Genomic DNA, 21,792 nt, shown 5'->3' on the forward strand with positions numbered 1-21,792 from the left:
TCCAAAAATAAACACCAGCATGAGTTTATTTTCCCAGCTTTTAGGACTGAATGGTTGTCACTCTGTCTACCAGACCCTGACGCAGAAAAACTCTCGTAATCCCTTTACTGTTATCCTTAAACCATATCTTCTTCCTTTAATCATTACTGTTTAACATTGATTGATGCGTTTTACCCGCATACTATTTATCTCTATACGAGCTAAACTCAATAAAAGCAAGAGAAGGGCTCGGGGCTTGACAGGCAGATCGTGTCTGGTACAGTTTATTTCTTCATCTATGGCAACCGGGAAGACTCTGTGGGACGGAGCCTCCCGCACTTGAAAGTGGCCAGAGGTGACCTCTGAAAATGGTTCACTATTCACTTGAACCAGAAAACCCCACAAAACCATGCAAATCAAGAGGTTCAAATCTTCATGTTCACTTTAAGAATGCTTGTGAAACTGCCCAGGCCATCAAAGCTATGCATATCTGAAAAGCCACCAAGCACCTGAAAGATATCACTTTACAGAAGCAATGCGTGCCATTCCATTGTTACAATGGTGGAGTTGGTAGGTGTGCCCAGGCCAAACAGTGGGGCTGGATGCAGAGTCAGTGGCACAAAAAGAGTGCTGAATTTTTGCAGCACATGCTTAAAAATGCAGAGAGTAACGCTTAACCTAAGGGCCCAGGTGTAGATTCTATGGTCATTGAGCGCATCCCAGGTGAACAAAGCTCCCAAGGTGCAGTGCAGAACTTACAGAGCCGATGGGTGGATTACCCTATATGTGAGCCCTCCCTGCCACATTGAGAGGATCCTACTGAAAAAGAACAGATTGTTCCTAAATCAGATGAGAAGGCTGTGCAGAAGAAAAAGATATTCCAGAAGAAACTGAAGAAATGGAAGCTTATGACCCAGGAGTAAATTCAGCATAAAATAAATACTAATAAAAGTAAAAAAATTAGTATAATATTTTTATATGTATAATGCTGTGAAGCATTTAATAGGTGATCAACAAGACTTTTAAGAAAAAAAATCATATTAGGACCAAATTCTATGGGAGAAGTAAAATAGAGTTCAAGAAACAAGAGGAGTGATAAAATATTTCCAACTGTTACAAAGCTTAAGATAATTTTAAATACGGAAAATGATGGTTATCAATACTCTACTGCTGTATCAAGGTTTCACTGGATACATTTAAAAGAACATTTGAATTTTAAACATCAATATTTATAATATGTGACAAAGTGTATAAAACATAGCTTTTTGAAACTATTTAAATGTAATGATGTTTATTTCAGATTTTAAAAAGAAAATCCATCAAGGTATCATGATTTTTCCAAAACTGGTAGAGAGGTACGCAAGTACCATAAATTTAAAGAGTATGCATTGCCTTTCTACTTAGAGCTGTCTTGGCTCCTGGCCTGCCTGGAGCCCACCTTACCACCAGCACCAACAGAGCAGGCTCCTTATTTGCTTTGGTTGGCTGTTGTATTACTACCCCTAGCATAGCTGAGGTTTAATAAAGTATCATTCATGTACTCTATCTGCTTCTGCCTTGGGGACTTCTGTAACATCTGCCTAGACTGAGGTGACAGAGACTAAGATCAAGGGGTCAAGGGGGGTCGTGCACTGCCATATCTTGTCATACAAAAATAAGTCTAGACCCAACCTAAAAGTTTGATTAGCTAAATCATTATAAATCTCAGATTAAATGAGGCGTCAGATTTTCAAATTTAACTGGATTCTGGAATGTCTCTGCAGTTTTTAAGATCAGCAAAAGCAGAATTCACCCCCCTAGAGACAAAGTTACCCAAAGTCCAAATGCCTGTCTTCCTCTGCTAGGTCAATGTCAGGTGCCACCCTATACTTTCCTGCTAATGCCACTGCATGTGTAAGCCACCCTCTTTCAGAACGCCCCCAACGCAGTTGCCTCTCACGACCCTCCCTGAATTGAGCCACCGCTCAGAATCCTATCCCCAGGTTCTGACATTAGGTATGGATGGGGCTACTGACATGGAATCCCATTTGCATCTCTCCACTGTCTAACATTGATATCTTACACATACCACATGGTTTTAAGTTTAAAGTATCCCAGAAACAATTTAAAAAAAAAAAAAAATCAAGACCAGATTGAAACATAGGCAAGTCAAAAATACTTGCATTAATGAACCTTATGGATTTACATGATCCCAAGAGAAATCTCCAAAGGCAGAAACCTAGTTCTTCTGATTCATTTTCTCTGGAGAAGCAGCTTTCATTATTCAGGCAAAGGCCATGAAATAACTGCATTGGCAACAGAAACCTGGTAGAAAAAGTAGAGGGGAACTGCTGAACTCTACCTCCTGGGCTTTCTCCAGGAGTCACATGCCATGTTTTTCCTTCCTCAGTGAGAAGCGGGGGCGGGGGGGAGGCGGAATCTATTTTGTTAAACATTTACTTGAAGGGAAAATAAAATCAGAAGTTAACGTAATGTTTTATACAGATGAATTACAGCAAATAGAAAATAGACTAAGAATGATCTTTGACTTAATATTAAAAATTCTAGTAAAAATAAACTTAAAAAGATTTTAGTTCTGAGCCAAATAATCTACTACATACATAGAGCACTGCTTGGCTGTCGTTGTCCAAATGACTCGGTGCTCATGAAGCAGACGCGCTTCACTGTGGTCACCCAACCCGCAGTAACACTGAACTTCTCCACACTGTGCATTCCTCTGTCGCTGCTTGAAAAAGGCGAGTTGTAAAACCATCAAAAGAAATACTTTCAGATGCTACTTTCCAAAACTGGGTCAGAGACCACTGGGGTATGTCCTGGCCCCCTGAGGCATGGGAAAGGCATGACAAAAGTGAAACTGGTGAGGAAGATATTAGAAACTAAGGAAGGGGGGAGGGAGAGGAGAGGAGAAAGGATAGGAGGGAAAGGGGGAAGAAAATAGTCAATAGTAATTAAGAGAGAAAATTAACCACAAACAAATACGGGAAAGCCATAATATTTACACAGAAGTGTCTTGTGGCACAGAGTGGGGGGAGAATGGCTGCTTTATTGCAAATTTAGGGTAAAATCTAAGAGGCAGGAATACTCATAAATTCATAAAAAAAAAAACCAACTCCCTTGCATCTCTGGAAAGTTTAAGAGAACTCACTCACTATTTGTAAAACTGGCATAAGAACCAAGCATTTATCCAGCCACTCCTATACGAACTGTTCTTCAAGGTAACCAAACAGAGGTGAAGTTTCTCCATTTGACCATTTTGATCTAGGTAATGTCAGCTTTTAGCTGCCTCCTCATAAAACACACAACACTACTATTATAAAACTAAACTAAATCTGATCAGACCTCTTGATATAACTCCAAATATGAAAGGGGAAGAAAGGATAAACATACATGTTAAATGATGTTTTGAAGATACCATTAACAAAATCCTGACTGTAAGGGGAAAAAATCTACAGGAGAAATGAACTAAATAATTGAATCAAAAGGCATCTGATTGGCAAGCACAGAGTTGGTTATTGCTCTTTTTAATCAGTCTTCTCACTTTAGTTCTTACTATAGATGCTTTAAAAATACACAAATAGATGAGAAGTGAGCGGATAGAAAAGGACATACCATGCAAATAGTAAACATAAGCAAGCTGGGATGATCATAAAAATGGACTTCAAAGCAGGAAGTAGTGATGGAATTAAAGCAGAAAACTTTGTAATGATAAGTGGTTAATACATGTGAAAGAAAAATTATAAATGTATATTGGCCTAATAAAAGAGCTTCAAACTACAAAAATTGACAGAAATAAAGGAAAAGTACACAATCACAATAGGAGACTTTAACACACCTCTCAGTAATTAATAGACCAAAAAAAAAAAAATCAGTTTGAATATAGAAGAACTGAAATGATGCTGTCAACCAACCATGAAAACTTGGGAACAAAGAACCACAAAAATTCTAAATTAAGAAGAGTAGGTGGGTTGGTTAAGCATTTGTCTGCCTCCTCTTCTAAACTAGTTCTTTAAGTACTGTTCAAACTTCATGACTAAGCACAGGTTTGCCAATGTCCTGGGGAGAAAGATGAGAACGGGAGAGGCATTGACTTTAAGGAGAGCGCGGTCCATCTTTTATTTATACAGCTTTCAAACCCAACTGCATTTTCAGAGCCTTTTTTTACATGCATGATCTCATTGCACTCTTACATGTATTCTTGGAAAACGAGCCCACATTTCCTTATCCCCATTTTAGAGATAAGGAAGTCCAGCTCAGAGGCTGGCTTGCAAAGAAATAAAATGCAATTTTGCTGCTAGAACAAAGGGTGGACATGGTATTTTAAAGATCACCTGAGTGACTCTACTGGGAGCGCAGTGAAGTATCAACTATTTTCTTCCTTGAAAGTAAGTTTTTTTTCCAATATGTGCACATGTACAAAGTGATCATATAAAGGATTTTGTCTCCTCAGTTAAGAATCAGGCTCTGATTTCACACACTCCCTAAAACGACACAGTCCGATGCCATAGTTGGACCTGAGAGAGGACAGTGGTAAACGCCCACCCTGGGTCCGAACAGCACGCTAACAAGAAGCACTCCTCGATGGGCTCGCTGGCAAACTCAGTGTTGACTGAACACACTCGCAGTTACCCATGAGAATCGATCAAGCGGTGGTTTAGAAACAAATTTCAAAATAAGCAGTCTATGGAAAATGTGCAGATTTACTCTTCCAATTAGCAAAACATAGACTTTACAGATCATTACTGAGTTTAATGACAAATCTCAGAGTAAAATGACTTTCTTGACTTAAACCAAAATATGTTTAAAAATAAATATACAATTCAAATATGTTCTAGGGAGGAGTAGTTATTTAAGTATTGTATATATGTTTTATTTATACTCTTCTCCACGTTATTTTCTTTTAGGTACATGGGAGACCGTATCATTAAGGCTAATGGTGGTTTTATCTAGGACAAAGACAACGCACACATCAAGGGATATTTTTCAGCTTCTTACCAAAACACAAAAGGGAGGAAAAATGATTTAACTTTTCAGTTCCAATTGTTTTCAGTGTTTTATGTAAGGTCAAAGTTGCACAATCTGTTCAGATTTTTATAGAATCTGAGTGAATAAATTGCAGAGATAAATGACTACTTTCTAATTAAAGCAAATGGCTTTTTACAAATCATATGACTTTTTTTAGGAGAAAAACAAAAACAAAAACAAAAACGTGTTCTCTTCAGAAAATAGACCAGTGGATTCTTCTACCAGGTAATCCAGACTGAGGTGGAAGACCTCCTATGGACCTTGGAGGGCTCCTCTGGCCTCTGCAATGTTTCTGGCTTGTCTGTTGTGGTCGCCCAATAACAGAGTGGCTTCGTGCAATCATGAGAAACAGGACTGTCTGGACTATTGCATTGCACACGAGCTTTGAAGGAACTATCAAATAACAGCTCAATTACTCTTTGTGGCTTAGTTTTATTCTGAATCAATAAGCTAGAAGTAAAGGTCTCCACCTTAATGCCTTCTTCCTCATGAACGCCCACTGAAGAAAAGAGGTAAGGTAGCATGTGTTAAGATGTAGCAATACTTCTAAAAATATTTGGAGGAGATAGGCATGAATCCCAAGTTCAGATGTGCTTAAGTTGATTATGCAACTATGAAGAGGTCTTTTGAATGCACAATTGATTTTTAGCCAGTGCAGTGATTCTATTTTGATTTTTATGAAAGTGGGCTGAGTGGCATGAATGAATAAGAGTGTCTGAAAAACCCAGAGTGCATGTTTTTTCAGCCTAAAAATAACCAGGGATGGAGCCAAACATGAACATACATTTCAGCAGAAAGGTGATAAACAGAAAGCCAAGCAGATAATATGCTGAAGAGTGAAGAATCCCACATAATGGCATATGCTGACTTTAAAAGCATGAAAAATTCAAAATATACAAGGGTACAAACAAATGCAGTTAGGTGTGTAGATTTTCCCAAAAGGACCCATGGCTATTAAAGCTGCCTTACGGGCTTCTGAGCTGTTAAAACCTGATGTTTATCCTACTATTCTGATTTACATTCAACTTTAATAAGTAGTAGAAATTTCTCACCAAGACTTTAATTTTGGCATCAAAAGTATTCATTTAGAGATCAGAATAATAGAACATAACTTTATGTTAACTGGTTAGTTTACGAGATAGGAAACACCCAGTCCTAATTCTAAAAAAGGCCATTTAACATCTTATCTCAATGACTCCTCCAGCTAAGAGGGGAAGAGAGAGGGCATGTGGAATGGCATTAGAACACAATGCTTGGAATATAAAACATCTGGAAAGAAACATCAAAGCCCAATAAATATGTAGTCTACATGAAATACAGGAAAAATAGGAGAAAATACTGGGAGTACTTTGCTCTCTCATGGAGATACACAGTAGCCATGATCACTTCCTAGATTCCTCTTTGGATACTTTATTCAATTGGCCTTAATTGCATATAAAGTGTGCAACATAATTAGGGATGATTTGTCTTTAATTTAGGTCTGAAAGAAGCATGAATGGATCAAAACTCTAATCACAGACGACTGTAGATAACTAGAGCAATTAAGAACACAATTTCTTATCTTGAAAACCTTTCACACAAATAATCTGCTAACCTTTGGATCCAGGTTTCAAACTTGCAAAAATTTTGGGGTTCTTAAGGGCAAGTGAGAGCTCATTAAGGAAGGAAATAAAGTGGGAGTCTCTTTCAGATTTCTTTGACTCAAAAATGACAACGATGGTGAAGTGAGGCTCTGGGCGGGTCAGGAAGTAGGTGCTCTGAACTTTGTCATCATAGAAGTGAACCACTTTCTCCAAGCTGTTCAGGTCGGACGTGCGGTCTGTCATGATCATGATGACATTGGGCCAGTGCATGACTGGCCTGTCGCTGGGCAGAGAGACCACGGCTGGATACTGGTCCACACCCTTAGGGGCCTCTCTGTAGGAATGGGGGTGGTGATAGCCATGACCCTGAAAGCTCTCAGACCCTCGGTTGTCAAAGATTAAAGACACATTGGCAGCATCATACTTCCTGATGAAGCTGGAAATCTTTCCAAACAGGTCTGGGTTGGCTTTTGCAGTCAACGTTTTCATTTCTGAAGCAGTCGTTTGTCGGCTCAGAGCCTCATGAAAGTAAAAGCTAAATTTGGCAAGAAGCATGTTTTTGAGTTTCATCAGCCAAAGGAAAAGGTGTGGGGGCTGAACAGCCTTCTGAGACTGCCCTCCAAACAGATGTTTCTTGGTCTCCCGCTGCTTTTCAAAGATCTGGCCCCACGTCTGCAGCTTGGTGTGTGCACTGTGCAAGTTAACCAGCGATGGCAGGAACTTCCACTCTGACACCTGAGCCTGGGCCTTCAGGAGGTGACTCAGGACATCCACTTCCAGCTGGAAACTGCTTTCCAAAGGACTGAGGATTGGGTGGTGAAATCTGAAGGGGGAAGGGAAATTCATAGAAATAAGTGGAAATATTACTCTATGTTGACAGTTTCTACCCTCCAAAAAAAAATGTGGTTAGACAAATAATATTACATTTGGACGCAGGGTAAGGAAAAATGGAAGGATTTCATGTTGACTTATTTAAAAATTCACTTTGACATAACTTCACCATTTCAGAATTATGTCGACATCATATTCTCCTATGGAAATAGCCTGATGTTTAAAAGAAAAAATTGAGAGTTGTGGCCACCTTTTTTTCAAATACATGGAAACTAGCTATAATTCTTTTTTTTTTTTTTTTCTGGTAATCGTGTGACTCAAGGCATCTTTTCAGGATGTATTCCTAAAGATGCACAAGTAATGAAAAGGTCACTGAAACAGCTCTTGAGTGTGTACATAACACACTAAACTCATTTAATATTCACAGTAACTCCATAAGGTATTATTATGCGTGCTTTTCAGGTAAGAGTACAGACTATAAACCTATAACTGAAACATAGTATATAATAAAAAAATGTCTATTAAAGTAAGAGAACATTTATCAGAAAGCCCTTATTCAATTCTAGTTACCAAATTCCCTTAACATTTAATCACAGTTAAAAATAAAATTGCAGCTAAACAAAAAGAAACAAAACAGCTTAATCATTTTCCATTTATCTTAGGATAGAATCTAAAATCTTTAAAAAGGCTTGAATAATCTGGTCCCTTCTTAGCTTGAGCCACATTCCTGTTCTTCTCACTTTCTCTAGACATTAAATAAATAATTAGAAATGCACAGAAGATCAAGGTAGTAGTGTGATCTCATTTCTACTTGTTATAGATAAAATGTTTAAAAAATTTTTTGACCATGGTCTACAGTTAGAAGTGCACTAACTTTATATTGTGATTTAGTACGCGCACGCACACACACACACAAATGGTTTAACTTATCATTTACCCTTACTATGCACAATATATTCTTGATATTTAATAATATGTATATTTTTAATTTGATTACTACTCACTAAATTAATTTTATAACTCAGGAACTGCTACCCACTGTTTATAAAATGTATTCTACTTGTAATGACAATATTGAGGGGGAAAAAGGACAGGATGCGAGAGCATCCTCCCTCTGGGCAGAGGGGGAAAGGGGTAAGTGCAGAGACCCTGAGGTCAGTGAGAGCATGACCCCTTTGCATCAATACTTCTTTCTGATGCTCCAGGCCTCCTCTTCAGAGCCACCTCCTTAGAAATGTCTTCTCTGTCTACCCCCAGACTAGGTCAGGTCCCCCAATTATACCCTCTCATTTCTTAATACCTGTCTTCCTCTTTAGTAGCTCAATCATATAATTTACCAGACAAACTGGGACATAGGTTACCATTGCTGTGAGATCCACACTGAAGGGAAGTAAACCCTGCCTGTCTCTTTCACTCCTTTATCTCTACAACACATGGCACACAGCAGAAATTCAGTATATGTGCTATGTTAACATTCGAATCCTAGTTTCTGCCTCATTGATTCTGCCTGTTGCCTATGACCTAAATGAAATTCTGTAATAGGGACATAATGGCTAAGGAGAGTGCTCTCTGTTTGGACCACTCAGCTTTCTTGCTCAATCTTCTCTTCTGAGAAATGCCCAGGGAAGTTCATGGCCATGCCGGGTGCGCCTTCCTTCTCAAGGAGCCTACATCAAGCCCATACTCTCTTCCTAAAGACCCAAAGCCTCTGCAAAAGTTGCAGGAACCATCTTAGCAAGTGAGCCCGTTTCAAAATTTCCCTTTCTGATAGTTCATTATTGGCATATAAAAATGCAACTGGTTTCTGGATATTAATTTTGTAGCCTGCTACTTTACTGAATTCATTTGCCAGTTCTAATAGTTTCTTGGTGAAATCTTTAGGGTTTCTATGTACAGAATCATGTCAGGAAGTGGTCCCACTTCAAAGGTGTGGGCAAGAGCCCCCGTTTCCTCAGCGTACCTTATACCCCAGGCAACACAGGAGATGACGTACAGGCCGGCGCCCATGTGATGTAGTTGCTTCACCGTCAATGAGACAGGAGCTTCTCACAAAGCTCGGTTTTGGTCCCCACGGAAAGGGAAAACGTCAGATATCAATTAAATTAGGGAAAAACTCTCACAAGTATACTTAGAGTTTTTAAAAATGTATTTAAACACTAACTAAGGGGATTATGATTAAGAGAGCCCATACTTGGTTGGACGTTGTACGATAGGAACTGAGTATTATGTGATCCATAGGATGTAGTTATTCACATGATGATGATGACAAATACTGCTTTTTTCTTTTACTAAAACCTGGGTCGAGGGGCTCATCTGGCAATCTACTCAAAGAATCAGAACAATTAAACAGATCTCAAATCCTCTAGCTCATGTGCTTAATTAACTAATTTGGACTGACTATTCAACATGACATGCTTCTGAATAAACACGAAGAAATTCTAACACACACACGCACACACACACATGCATGTCTCAAAATCTTTGAATTATATGCTCCTATTCCCTTGGCCTAAAGGCTAAGACCCCTTAACCTTAATAAGCATTAAGTATCACAAGATTCTATGACCACGGATATCCGGAACTATAAACACAGTAAGACTGTTAATAACAGAAAGTGATATGAAATTGGATAAAATTCTACAACTAATAACAATATTCTAAGTTATTTTTCTACTTCCAGTTGGAAATCATCCTTTATACCCAACGTTCTCCTTGAAAGAACATGAATTCTCTGTATAAATCTTCAGAAAGAATTCTGAACAAGCTCTTCCATAAATATATACTAAATGTGCCTAAATGCTAAACATTAGGATGAATGTGAATGTGGAAGCTATTTTTCATTCTTAAGAAGAGCTAAAAATAATGTTAAAATTATTCTGCCAAGACTTTGAGATCAGTATTACGATGTATCATGTCCCCATTTCCTCTCCATTGGGTGCCTCATACCCATTCTATTCACAACTCAACTATAGGGGGATCTGTTAAATTGTTGTAACCCAAAAATATACACTTCAGCTATGGCAACAAGCTTGAATGAGTCTGAACACAGAATAAATTGACAACTATTTTGCAGAAAACATCTGCTTTTTAAAATGCCAAAATAAATAAATAAAAACAAAAAGACAAAGAGAATTCACGCACACAAACACACTACTTCCTTCACAAATCCCTATGAAAGTTACTTCTTAAAAGAAGTATGCAGGTTCCGTGCATTTGAGAAGTCAGAAGCCCAATTAAAAATAAATCAGTAAGAACAATGTGAGTGTTCGACATGCCACAAACTGTACATTTAAAAATGGTTAAAACAATAGATTTTATGTTATGTGTATTTTATCACAATAAAAAAATCTGTAGTATCTTCTCTTTTAAAACAAGTAGTTTACTTGTTTTTAGATACAAATGCAATGTAAACATGATTTAGCCAGAAGTTTGCCCTGTAAGACCTCCCATGGTAGAAGGAGGTATAATGGATACAAATAGAAAGTAGCACATCTCTACTGACAGGTAAAATTAAATAACAGTTTAGAAGAAGGAACAATTCCTATTGTGCAGGCCACAGAGAGAGTATCTGAACTGAGCCAGAAAGCTTAAAGAGCAGATAGGATCAATTGTTAAAAAGGGAGGGGGTGGGAAGGATTTAGCTATGTGACGGTGAAGGCTTACATTTCTAGTCCCAACTCGTAACCACCCAACTCAACACCCTTTGCCATGTGTCTCTGGAGCTGCTCCCTCCTGAGGAGTGGTATATATCCCCACCCTGGACTGTGGACAGACTGGGCCATGTGACTTGCTTTGGCCAAAGGGATGTTAACAGATCTGATGCAAGCAAAGCTTAAAATGAGCTTGGCTGGGCTTGCTCTTTTGCACTTTGGCCATGGCCACTGAACAGCTGCTTCCCCTCTAGCCTCAGGCTCAGCACGAACGCTTGTGGGGGTAGACTAAGCCCCAGACTCACAGCAATAAGCCAAGCCTACTACAACCAAGAGTGTTAAGCTATCCAGCTAAGATTAACCCAGGGAAGCAGCTCTCAAAACAGGCCTGCAAGCCTGTAAGTGTGAATTTTGGGATGGTGGTTATACAGAATGATTGTGGCAATAGCTAAATGATACGATAGGACAATGTGATAGGATTTAAAACATACTACTCCAAAACAGGTACATGTTGTTAGGTCAGCTCTGATTCCCAGGGACCCTATAATGGGTGACATCCACCATATCCTGTATTCAACAGCTCTGTTCTGCTCTTGTAGACTTAAGCCTACGGCTTCTTTTATGAGTCAGGCCATCTCTCAATTTGTCTTCCTCCTCCTGCTGCCTTCTATTTTTCTCAGGATTATTGGGTTTTCCAAACACCTATGCCTTCTCATGATGTGCCCAAAGTAGGACGGCTTCAGTTTTGTCATTTTTGCCTCCAGTGATGTTCCAGGCTTAATTCATTCTAGGACCTACTTGTTAGTCTTTCTGGCGGTCCAGGGACGGCCCGGGGTATCCGTACAGCTCTCCTCCAACACCGTATTTCAAATGAATCAATTTTTTCCCTTTCAGCCTTCTTCACTGTCCAACTTTTACTTCCATACATAGTAATTGGGAATGTCAGGGGGTGGGTGACCTTAGCCTTGGTCTCTAATGCCACATCTTTGCCCTTGATCTTTTCCTAATTCTCCCACTGCTGCCCTGCCCAGTCTCGGCTGTCCTGTCATTTCTTGGCTGCAGCCTCCACTTAAATTGATGGCTAAACCAAGGTAAGCAAAATCTTTAGTACTTTCAATACTGAATATTTTAAGCTGAAGGCATTTGGGGGGCTACATGTGCAGGAAGGACTCACTGATCCTCCCCTGAATTGGGCCATTAAAACCCTCAAGTGAAAGGCACCGTCCCCAAATCCTGAGTAAAGGGCACCTTCATCTCCCAAGACTAAGGGACACAGAGAGAAATCTGAAGGAACAGACCTTGCTGCTTCCCTCAGTTACTACACTTAGCTCATCCTCTTTTTCATCCTAGTACATTTTCCCATGACTCTCCAGTCTCACCATCAAGCATAAAAACACAGTTAACGGCTTCCTGTAGGTCATTTCTTATGAAGGCTTCGCTGTCACATAAAATTTATATTAAATACCTTCATATTTTCTCCTGTTAATCTGTCTTTTGTCAAAGGGATGCCAGTTGAGAACTTAGAAGGACAGAGAAAAAAGATATTTTTCCTCCTCTACAAATTTGAGGATATTTTAAGCAAAATAAATAATATGAACCAAGGTAAGAAATAAGGAACACATAAGCTATGGACTGTTTTGTGGCTTCTGCTTAAAATCCTCAAAAATTTCTCTGAGGCTTCCTCCATTATACTAAGAGTTTGGCTGCAATTTAAGGCATTTGATGGGCCTTAGATGAATTTGAAAAGGTAGGCTGGGCAAGATCACAAAAGGCTTTAAGTCTGCACTGTTAAAATTTAGGCATGGGAGGTGCCTAGAGTAGATTGCACCTCACAGAAATTGCACTATTGTTAGCTTTGCTTATGAAATTTTCAGTGATCGATAATTAACCCTGTTGAACTGTACACACGACTGTTTCATTAACAGTTTAATCATCACAAATCTTTTTCTGAAGAAAAAAAGCCTAAACAAATCATAGTTCTGCCTTTGGTGAGAATTCTGTCATTTTAAGCATTCAGATAAAAAATACAAACAGAAATTTTATGTAACTGAAGAAAAATGCTCTTTAAATCCTAGCTATAAAATTACAATTAAAGAATAAACATCACAGAATGGTGTATTATTCCCATACCAGAGGGTTTTAAAAAGCTGTCTGGAATGCATAAATAGTTGCTGACTTCTTTAAAGCATTATTTGTTAAAATTATATTCCTGATTTAGAAGAGTAAATATTAAGTGGCATTAAATCTTCTTTCAGTTTTGTTTTAACCACAAAACAAAAAGATTAGCCAGAATTTTCTTTTATGATCACTGTATAAAACAGTATAAATAAAGTGAAAACAAATTCTACCGATGCAAAAAACAGCTCATTGATGCTTCCTTAGGGGGAAAAAACCCCGGTTCTACCCCTCCTCAAGAGTATAAAGAATAGTAGAGCCTCTGGTCCTAAATGAGCTAAATTCATGTTTTTTTCTTCTAGAAGGCACACAAAACCTCTTCTATGAATAATGTTAATTATTCAATTTGAAATGCAGCATCACAAATGACTGTGATTCTTAAATAAGAATTTGTATTTGTGTAATTACGTACTAAGTTTGCCATAAGAGGAAACCTTTAACACCAATCTATTCTGAATACAACGGGCTTGTAGAGAAAAGAACCAAACATGCTTTCCATTCATCCCTGAAAGCAGACTGGACATCGCAATAACTCACACAAGATCTGCATCTCAAATCAGGGCCAGACGTTTAGGCTCCATGCTATACATCATGCTTGTTAATTTTTTAATACAAAAGCATTCCATGATTTAAAAGATGATTCACCCAGTTTTTTATAAGTATTGTGACATGGATCAGACATATGGGGGCAAATAAGCTTTCTCTGAAAGATAAATTGAGTCCTTTGGGAAAGGGATTAACTCAATACAACAGAATTCCAAAATATGAATCATTTCTCTAGAATATTGGGACAAAGAAAGAAATGTGTTTTGTGTAGCACAGATGCCAACCTGAAAAAATCTATAGAAAAAAGGGTGTTATCCTGGCGAAGGGCAAGTCATGTTTATTTATACCTAAAATAATCCCACTTCCCAAAGAAAATATATATTATACAGATTATCAACTTTTCAGAATTTCTTAAGTAAGGAATTTATGTTGTCCCAATTAACCCACAACCTCTAATTCAGATAATTTTCAGGCTAGGATGTATCTGTGACCAGTAATCCCCTAATGATTAGAGAAAGGTAGTGTGGGTGGGAGATGGAGCCTGCGAAGGAAAACACCCATTGGCCGTATGTGGTACTGCAACCCAGCTCCATCAGACTCCATCAGTATCCAGTCAGAAGCCTGATTGGCACAGTTAAGTGCAGCCTGCAGAGTTTCAAGAATGCAATCTAGGCATTTGCTGCAAATGAGAGAGATTCTCAAGCCTCTGGGAAGTGGGATGTTTCAAAGAAGGTTCCAAGATAACAGACAAATGACAAATCTAATAAAATAAAAATGAAAAAGTTATAGTAATCATTCCTAGGAGACATACACGTATGTATACACACAAACACATGCACACGTATCTGTAAGATGAATACTCAGCGTATCCTAGCATTGGCATCTTTCTCCTATTTTTACAATTTTTGTCACACAATGTATCAGTATCACAGGGAACTTTTATTCCTTTTAAGTATATTTTATTGATTATGCTATTATAGTTGTCCCATGTTTTTTCTCCCTTTTATCCCTCTCCACCCTGCATCTCCTCTCCCACCAGCCTTACCCCCCCTTAGTTCACGTCCATGAGTCGTACATACAAGTTCTTTGGCTTCTCCATTTCCTATACTATTCTTAACCTCTTCCTGCCTATTTTGTACCTACCAATTATACTTCTATTCCCTGTACCTTTTCCTTGATTCTACCCTCTTCCCCTGCCTACTGATAAGCCTCCTTGTGATCTCCATTTCTGTGATTCTGTTCTTGTTACAGTTGTTTGCTTAGTGTTTGTTTTTGTTTTTCAGATTCAGCTGTTGATAGCTGCGAGTTCATTGTCATTTTACTGTTCACAATTTTGATCTTCTTTTTCTTAGATAAGTCCCTTTAACATTTCTTATAATAAGGGCTTGGTGATGATGAACTCCTTTAATTTTACTTTATATGGGAAGGATTTTATCTGCCCTTCCATTCTGCATGATAGCTTTGCTGGATAGAGGAATCTTCGATGTAGGTCCTTGCCTTTCATACTTCTTTCCAGCCCCTTCTTGGCTGTAAGGTTTCTTTTGAGAAATCAGCTGATAGTCTTATGCAAAAGAACTCCTTTGTAGGTAACTGTCTTCTTTTCTCTTGCTGTTTTTAAGACTCTCTCCTTATCTTTAATCTTGGGTAATTTAAGTATAATGTGTCTTGGTGTGTTCCACCTTGGGTCCAATTTCTTTGGGATTCTCTGAGCTTCTCAGACTTCCCAGAAGTCTATTTTCTGCACCAGATTGGGAAGTTTTCTTTCATTATTTTTTCAAATAAGTTTTCAATTTCTTGGTATTCCTCTTCTCCTTCTGGCACCCCTATGAATTCAATGTTAGTACATTTAAAGTTATCCCAAATGTTCCTAAGCCTCTCTCTTTTTATTTTTTATTTTTTGAATTCTTGTTTCTTCATTGTGTTCCACTTGAATGTTTGTTTCTTCCTTCTATTCCAAATCGTTGATTTGAGTCCTGTTTTCCTTCCCTTCACTGTTGGTGCCCTGCATATTTTTCTTTACTTCACTTTGCTTAGTCTTCACTTCCTCTATTTTGCATCCATACCCTATCATTTCTGTGAGCATCCTGATTATGTGTTTTGAACTCTGCATCTGATAGGTTGGGTATCTCCTCGTCACTTAGTTCTTTTTCTGGAATTCTGATCTGTTCTTTCATTTGGGCCATATTTCTTTGTCTCGGCGCACTTGTTATGTTGTAAGGGGTGGTGCCTTAGGTATTCGCCAGGGCAACCCATTTTGCTGCTTCGTGGCGCTGTATGTGGGAGAGGAATCAGAAAAGGAACAGTGCCGCACGCTTGGCTCTCTGCTGGCTTTCAGTCACTTCCCCCGTATCCACAAGCAAAATGGGCCCTTCTGGGGCTGATTCTCAGGTGGGTGGGTTTGTGTGCCTTCTAGGACCCTGTGGGTCTCTCCAACAGACTCTCCTGTGAGGCTGGGAGTTTCTTCTGTCGCCAAACCCCCACTCCCCTGGTTTTTACAACCAGAGGTTCTGAGGCTTTCGTTTCCAGTGCTGGAACCCTGGGTTGTGCGGTCTCACTCCCCAACTGTTCATCCCATTTTATCTGCATGAGAATGTGAGATTGCCCAGTCCAGCAGCTGCTGCCTTGCTGAGCGTCCTCACTGCCCTGGCTGCCCATCATCACCCCTCCTACCAGTCTCGATAAATGTTTCCTCTTTAACTCCTTGGTTGTCAGACTTCTATACAATTCAATTTTCTGACAGTTCTGGTTGTTTTTTGTTTTTAAATTTGTTGTTGTCCTTCTTTTGGTTGTGCAAGGAAGCAAAACATATCTATCTGCACTTCCATCTTGGCCAGAAATCTTCACAGGGAACTTTGAAAGCATACAAATTTCTAAACTCCCAATCCAGAATCACAAAATTTTACCCTCTAGGGAAAAAAAGGAGGGACAAGATGGCAGAGGACTGAATGGAAGTCACACTGACCTCCGAGGACCAATCTGGAATGACAATTAAATTGTAGAGAAACCACCTGGAACAAACAAATGAACAATAGTGAGAGAGGAGTCTTACTACCTCAGACAGACAGAAGAATCAGCTTTAGCACCATCTGACTAGTAAGGAATGTGATAGATTTGAGAAAAAAGGGCTGGGCACCTATGGGAGGCAGTGCCAGAAGGGTATTTACATGGCCAGCTGGATACCCCTGAGAGAAGTGGGGTCTAAACAATAACTGGGGATCTCCAGTCTACAGCACCAGAGCCCAGAAAGTACACAGACAACAGCCAGCTGCGAAAAGAAGCAGGGTTGCTCTCTGCCAGAGATGATTGGCTAGAGACAAAAAGAGCCATTTAAAGGGCCAACACGTAAATTTTTATTTGCAGCCACTTACCCTGGGCTCCAGCAAAGGCAGGGGCACAGTGGGCTAGAGATGCCTGAGGAGAGACTGGGGAAGGAAGCTCTGGGGAGAGAACTGAGGGAATAGACAATGAGATCCCGGTGCTGACTCATCCGACATTCAGGAGTAGCCATCTTGCTCAGGCAGACATGAGTGGCAAGAGCCTGAGGACACAGTAGCCACGCCCCCAGGAGGGACTCTGCCCTGGCCTGTGGTGCTTAAACCTGACTGCTAAGTGCAGAATGGCAGCCAAAGATAGTAGATGCCTGGCTCAAAGGGGTGCAGCGTAATCAAGAGATACTTGAGGAGAGAACAGAGGTGGAGGCTTTTGGGAGAGAACGGAGAAAGCAGCCACAGGATCCAGCTGCTGACTCCTCCCCCATATGGCAAGAGCCATCTTGCTCAGACAGACCACTCCCCTGAGCGGCAGCAGTGTGAGAGGACCCAATAACTCTGCCTCCAGGTGGGACGCTACCTCACCCTGTGAGGCCTAAGCCTGACTGCTGAGTGCAAAGTGACTAGATTAACAACTGAAGAAGACAGCCACATACAGTAGATTCCTGGAAGTCTCGAACAGTCTGTCTAAGGTCAGATGGGGTCAACATCTGACATCATCAGAGGCAAATCCAGAAAGAAAAAACAGCGGTCTCCTAACATAGAAGTTCACACCACAAAGTCAGGAAATCAAGACAGATCAATTGAAGAAGCAGAAGCAGAAAAGAAGAGTCTCGCAAATAATGGAAAAAAAAAAGAAGGACCCCCCCAATCAAAGGGAAAGGAGGAATCCCCACAAAGAGAACTAAATGAAATAGAGGCAAGAAAACTATCAGATACTGAATTCAAAACAACAGTTCTAATGAAGCTCAATGAACTCAGCGAGTGCAGAGAGAATTACAAAAACTACAGGGAAACTATTAGCAACTTACTGCAAACTATGTCAGCATGAAAAAGGACATAGAAACTATCAACAAGAGGCAAGAGGAAATGAAGAATAGAATTTCTGAGTAGAAGGACACAATAGAAGGAATCAAAAGCAGGACAAGATGAAGCAGAGGATCGAATCAGTAAACTGGAAGGCAAGGTAGAAAAAATCCCCCAGAAAGAGTAAGAAAATGAAAAAATACTCTCAAAAAGAATGAAGAGGCATTGAGGGAAATGCAGGACAACCTGAAACGTAATAATATTCATATAATAGGGATACCAGAAGGAGAAGAAGAGGGAGGGATAGAGAACCTATTTGAAAAAGTAATGATGGAAAACTTCCCTAATTTAAGAGAAAAGTTACACAAGACCAGGAAGCACGGAGGGTCCCATTCAAGAGAAACCTAATGAGGCCCACTCCAAGATACATCATAATTAAAATGGCAAATATCAAAGACAGAGAATCCTAAAGGCGACAACGGAGAAAGAGGTAGTAACAAACAAGGGAGCTCCAATATGCCTAGCAGCTGACTCCTCAACAGAAACGCTACAAGCCAGAAGAGAATGGCAAGAAATATTCCAAGGAATGAAAAACAAAGGCCTACAACCAAGACTGCTCTACCCAGGAAGGCTCTCAAATAAAATGGGAGGTAAAATAAGGAATTTCCCAGACAAAAGAAGGCTACAAGAATACAGCTCCACCAAACCAGCACTGCAAGATATGCTAAAGGGACTGCTTTAAGAATATGAAGAAAGAGAGGAACACAGGTACAAAGGGAAAAAATGAATAACTATCAATAATAACCTTGAATGTAAATGGATTGAATGCTCCAATCAAAAGACATAGGGTAGCTAAATGGATAATAAAACATTAGCCACACATATGCTGTCTACAAGAGACCCGTCTCAGAACAAAGGACCTACACAGACTGAAAGTAAAGGGACGGGAAAAAAATATTCCAAGCAAAGGGACAGGAAAAAAAGTAGGGGTAGCAATACTTATATCAGACAAAATAGATTTCAAAACAAAGGCCATAAAAGGAGACACACAAGGATACTTCATAATATTCAAAGGAAGAATCCATCAAGAAGACATAAACATTGTAAACCTAAATGCACCCAACATAGGAGCATCCAAATATATAAGGAATATCTTGGAGGACTTCAAGAAAGATATAGACAGCAACACACTGAGAGTAGAGGATTTTAACACCCCACTGTCAACAATGGATAGATCTTCCAAACAAAACATGAACAAGGATATTGTGGAACTGAACAATGCATTAGATCAAATGGACTTAACTAACATACACAGAACCTTTCATCCCAAAGAAGCAAAATACACATTCTTTTCAATTACACTTGGAATATTTTCAAAGATAGACCACATGATAGGACACAAAACAAGCCTCAACAAATTCAAGAATATTGAAATCATAACAAGCATTTTCTTGGACCACAAGGGCTTGAAACTAGAAATCAACCTCAAGAAAAAAACTCAAAAACATTCAAACTCATGGAGACTGAACAGCATGCTATTAAACATGAATGGGTCAATAATGAGATCAAAGAAGAAATCAAAAAGTTTCTGGAAACAAATGAAAATGAAAACACAACAGTCCAAAACCTATGAGTCACAGCAAAGACAGTCCTGAGAGGGAAGTTCATAGCAATACAGGCCTAACTAAAAAAGATAGAAACAACCTAACCCTGCAGCTTCAAGAACTGGAGAAAAAACAAACAAAACCCAGAGTAGAAGGGAGGAAATAATCAAGATCAGAGCAGAATTGAATGACATAGAGAACAAAAGAACAATTCAAAGGATCAACAAATCCAGAAGCTAGTTCTTTGAAAAGATAAACAAAATCAACAAACCTTTAACCAGGCTCATCAAGAAAAAATGGGAAAAGACACAAATAAAAGAGGTGAAATTACAACTGATACCACAGAAATACACAGGATTGTCAGAAACTACTATGAACAATTATATGCCAAGAAATTTGAAAACCTTGATGAAATGGACACATTTCTAGAAAAATATAACCTTCCAACATTGAATGAAGAAGAATCAGAAAGACTGAACAGACTGAAAACAGCTGGTGAAACTGAAGCAGTACTCAAAAATCTCCTGACACACAAAAGTGGACTGGACAGCTTCACAGGAGAATTTACAAAACATTTAAGGAAGAGCTAACCCCTGTCCTCAGACTCTTCCAAAAAATCCAAGAGGGAAGACTCCCAAGCTCTTTCAGGGAGGCTAGCATCATAATAATCACAAAACCAGATAAAGACACAAGAAAGAAAGAAAACTGCTGGCCAATATCGCTGATGAACATAGATGCTAAAATCTGTAACAAAATATTGGCAAACCACATCCAGCAATGCATTGAAAAGATTATCCACCATGATCAAGTGGGATTCATCCCAGGGATGCAAGGATTCAATATTTGTAAATCAATAAACATAATACATCACATAAACACAAGGAAAGACAAATCACATGATCATATCAATAGATGCAGAAAAAACATTTGATAAAGTACAGCATCCATTTATAATAAAAACACTCAGCAAAGTAGGAGTATAGGGGGCATACCTCAACATAATAAAGGCCATATATGAAAAACCAACAGCCAACATCATACTCAATGGGCAAAAACTAAAAGCTTTCCCACTAAGATCAGGAACAAGACAAGGTTGTCCGCTTTCACCAAGGCTATTCAACATAGTATTGGAAGTCCTAGCCACAGTGGTCAGACAAGAAAAAGAAATAAAACGCATCCAAATTGGAAAGGACAAAGTAAAACTGTCATTGTTTGCAGATGACATGATAATGTACATAGAAAACCCCATAGACTCCACCAAAAAATTACACAACCTAATAAGTGAATTTGGCAAAACAGCAGGATACAAAGTCAATATTCAGAAATCGAAGGCATTTTTGTACACCAACAATGATATATCAGAATCAGAAATCAGGGAGGAAAAACCCATTTGCTATAGCAACAAGAAAAATAAAGTACAAAGGAATAAACTTAACCAAAGAAGTAAAAGACTGGTACTCAGAAAGCTACACAACAGTGAAGAAAGAAATTAAGGAAGACACAAACAAATGGAAGTATATACTGTGTTCATGGACTGGAAGAGTTAACATCATCAAAATGTCCATACTACCCAAAGCAATTTATAGATTCAAAGCAATCCCTATTAAAATACCAATGATGTATTTCACATACATAGAACAAACATTTCAAAAATTTACGTAGAACCATAAACGACCCTGAATAGCCACAGCAATTTTGAGAAAGAACAACAAAGTATGAAGGATCACAATACCTGACATCAAACTATATTACAAGGCCACTGTAATCAAAACAGTCTGGTACTGGCCTAAGAACAAACACAGATCAATGGAACAGAAAAGAGAGCCCAAAAATAAACCCATGTCTCTGTGGTCAATTAATATTCAACAAAGGGGGCAGAAATTTAAAATAGAGGAAAAATACCCTCTTCAACAAATGGTGTTGGGTGAGCTGGACAGCTACATGCAAAAAATTGAAATTCGATCACCAACTTACACCATACACAAAAATAAACTCAAATGGACAAAAGACTTAAATATAAGTCCCAACAACATAGAAGTCCTAGAGAAGATCATAGGCAGGAAACTCTCAGATATCCCCTGCAGCAATATTTTCACCAATATGTCCC

The 21,792-nt window shown here is 39.0% G+C and overlaps 1 protein-coding gene across 1 annotated transcript in view; it reads right to left on the reverse strand.

The window, feature by feature from the left end:
* Positions 1–4,784: 4,784 nt before the first annotated feature.
* Positions 4,785–21,792, reverse strand: part of KICS2 (KICSTOR subunit 2) — a 34,384-nt gene continuing 17,376 nt past the window's right edge. The window contains exon 3 of the mRNA XM_054580040.1: positions 4,785–7,407. Coding sequence (XP_054436015.1) covers positions 6,591–7,407 — 817 coding nt within the window. The 3' untranslated portion in view covers positions 4,785–6,590. The remainder of the gene's footprint in view (positions 7,408–21,792) is intronic.

This window comes from Pteronotus mesoamericanus, unplaced genomic scaffold, assembly GCF_021234165.1.
Source record: "Pteronotus mesoamericanus isolate MK-2021 breed Mesoamerican mustached bat unplaced genomic scaffold, CSHL_Meso_final contig_56, whole genome shotgun sequence".
NCBI lineage: Eukaryota > Metazoa > Chordata > Mammalia > Chiroptera > Mormoopidae > Pteronotus > Pteronotus mesoamericanus.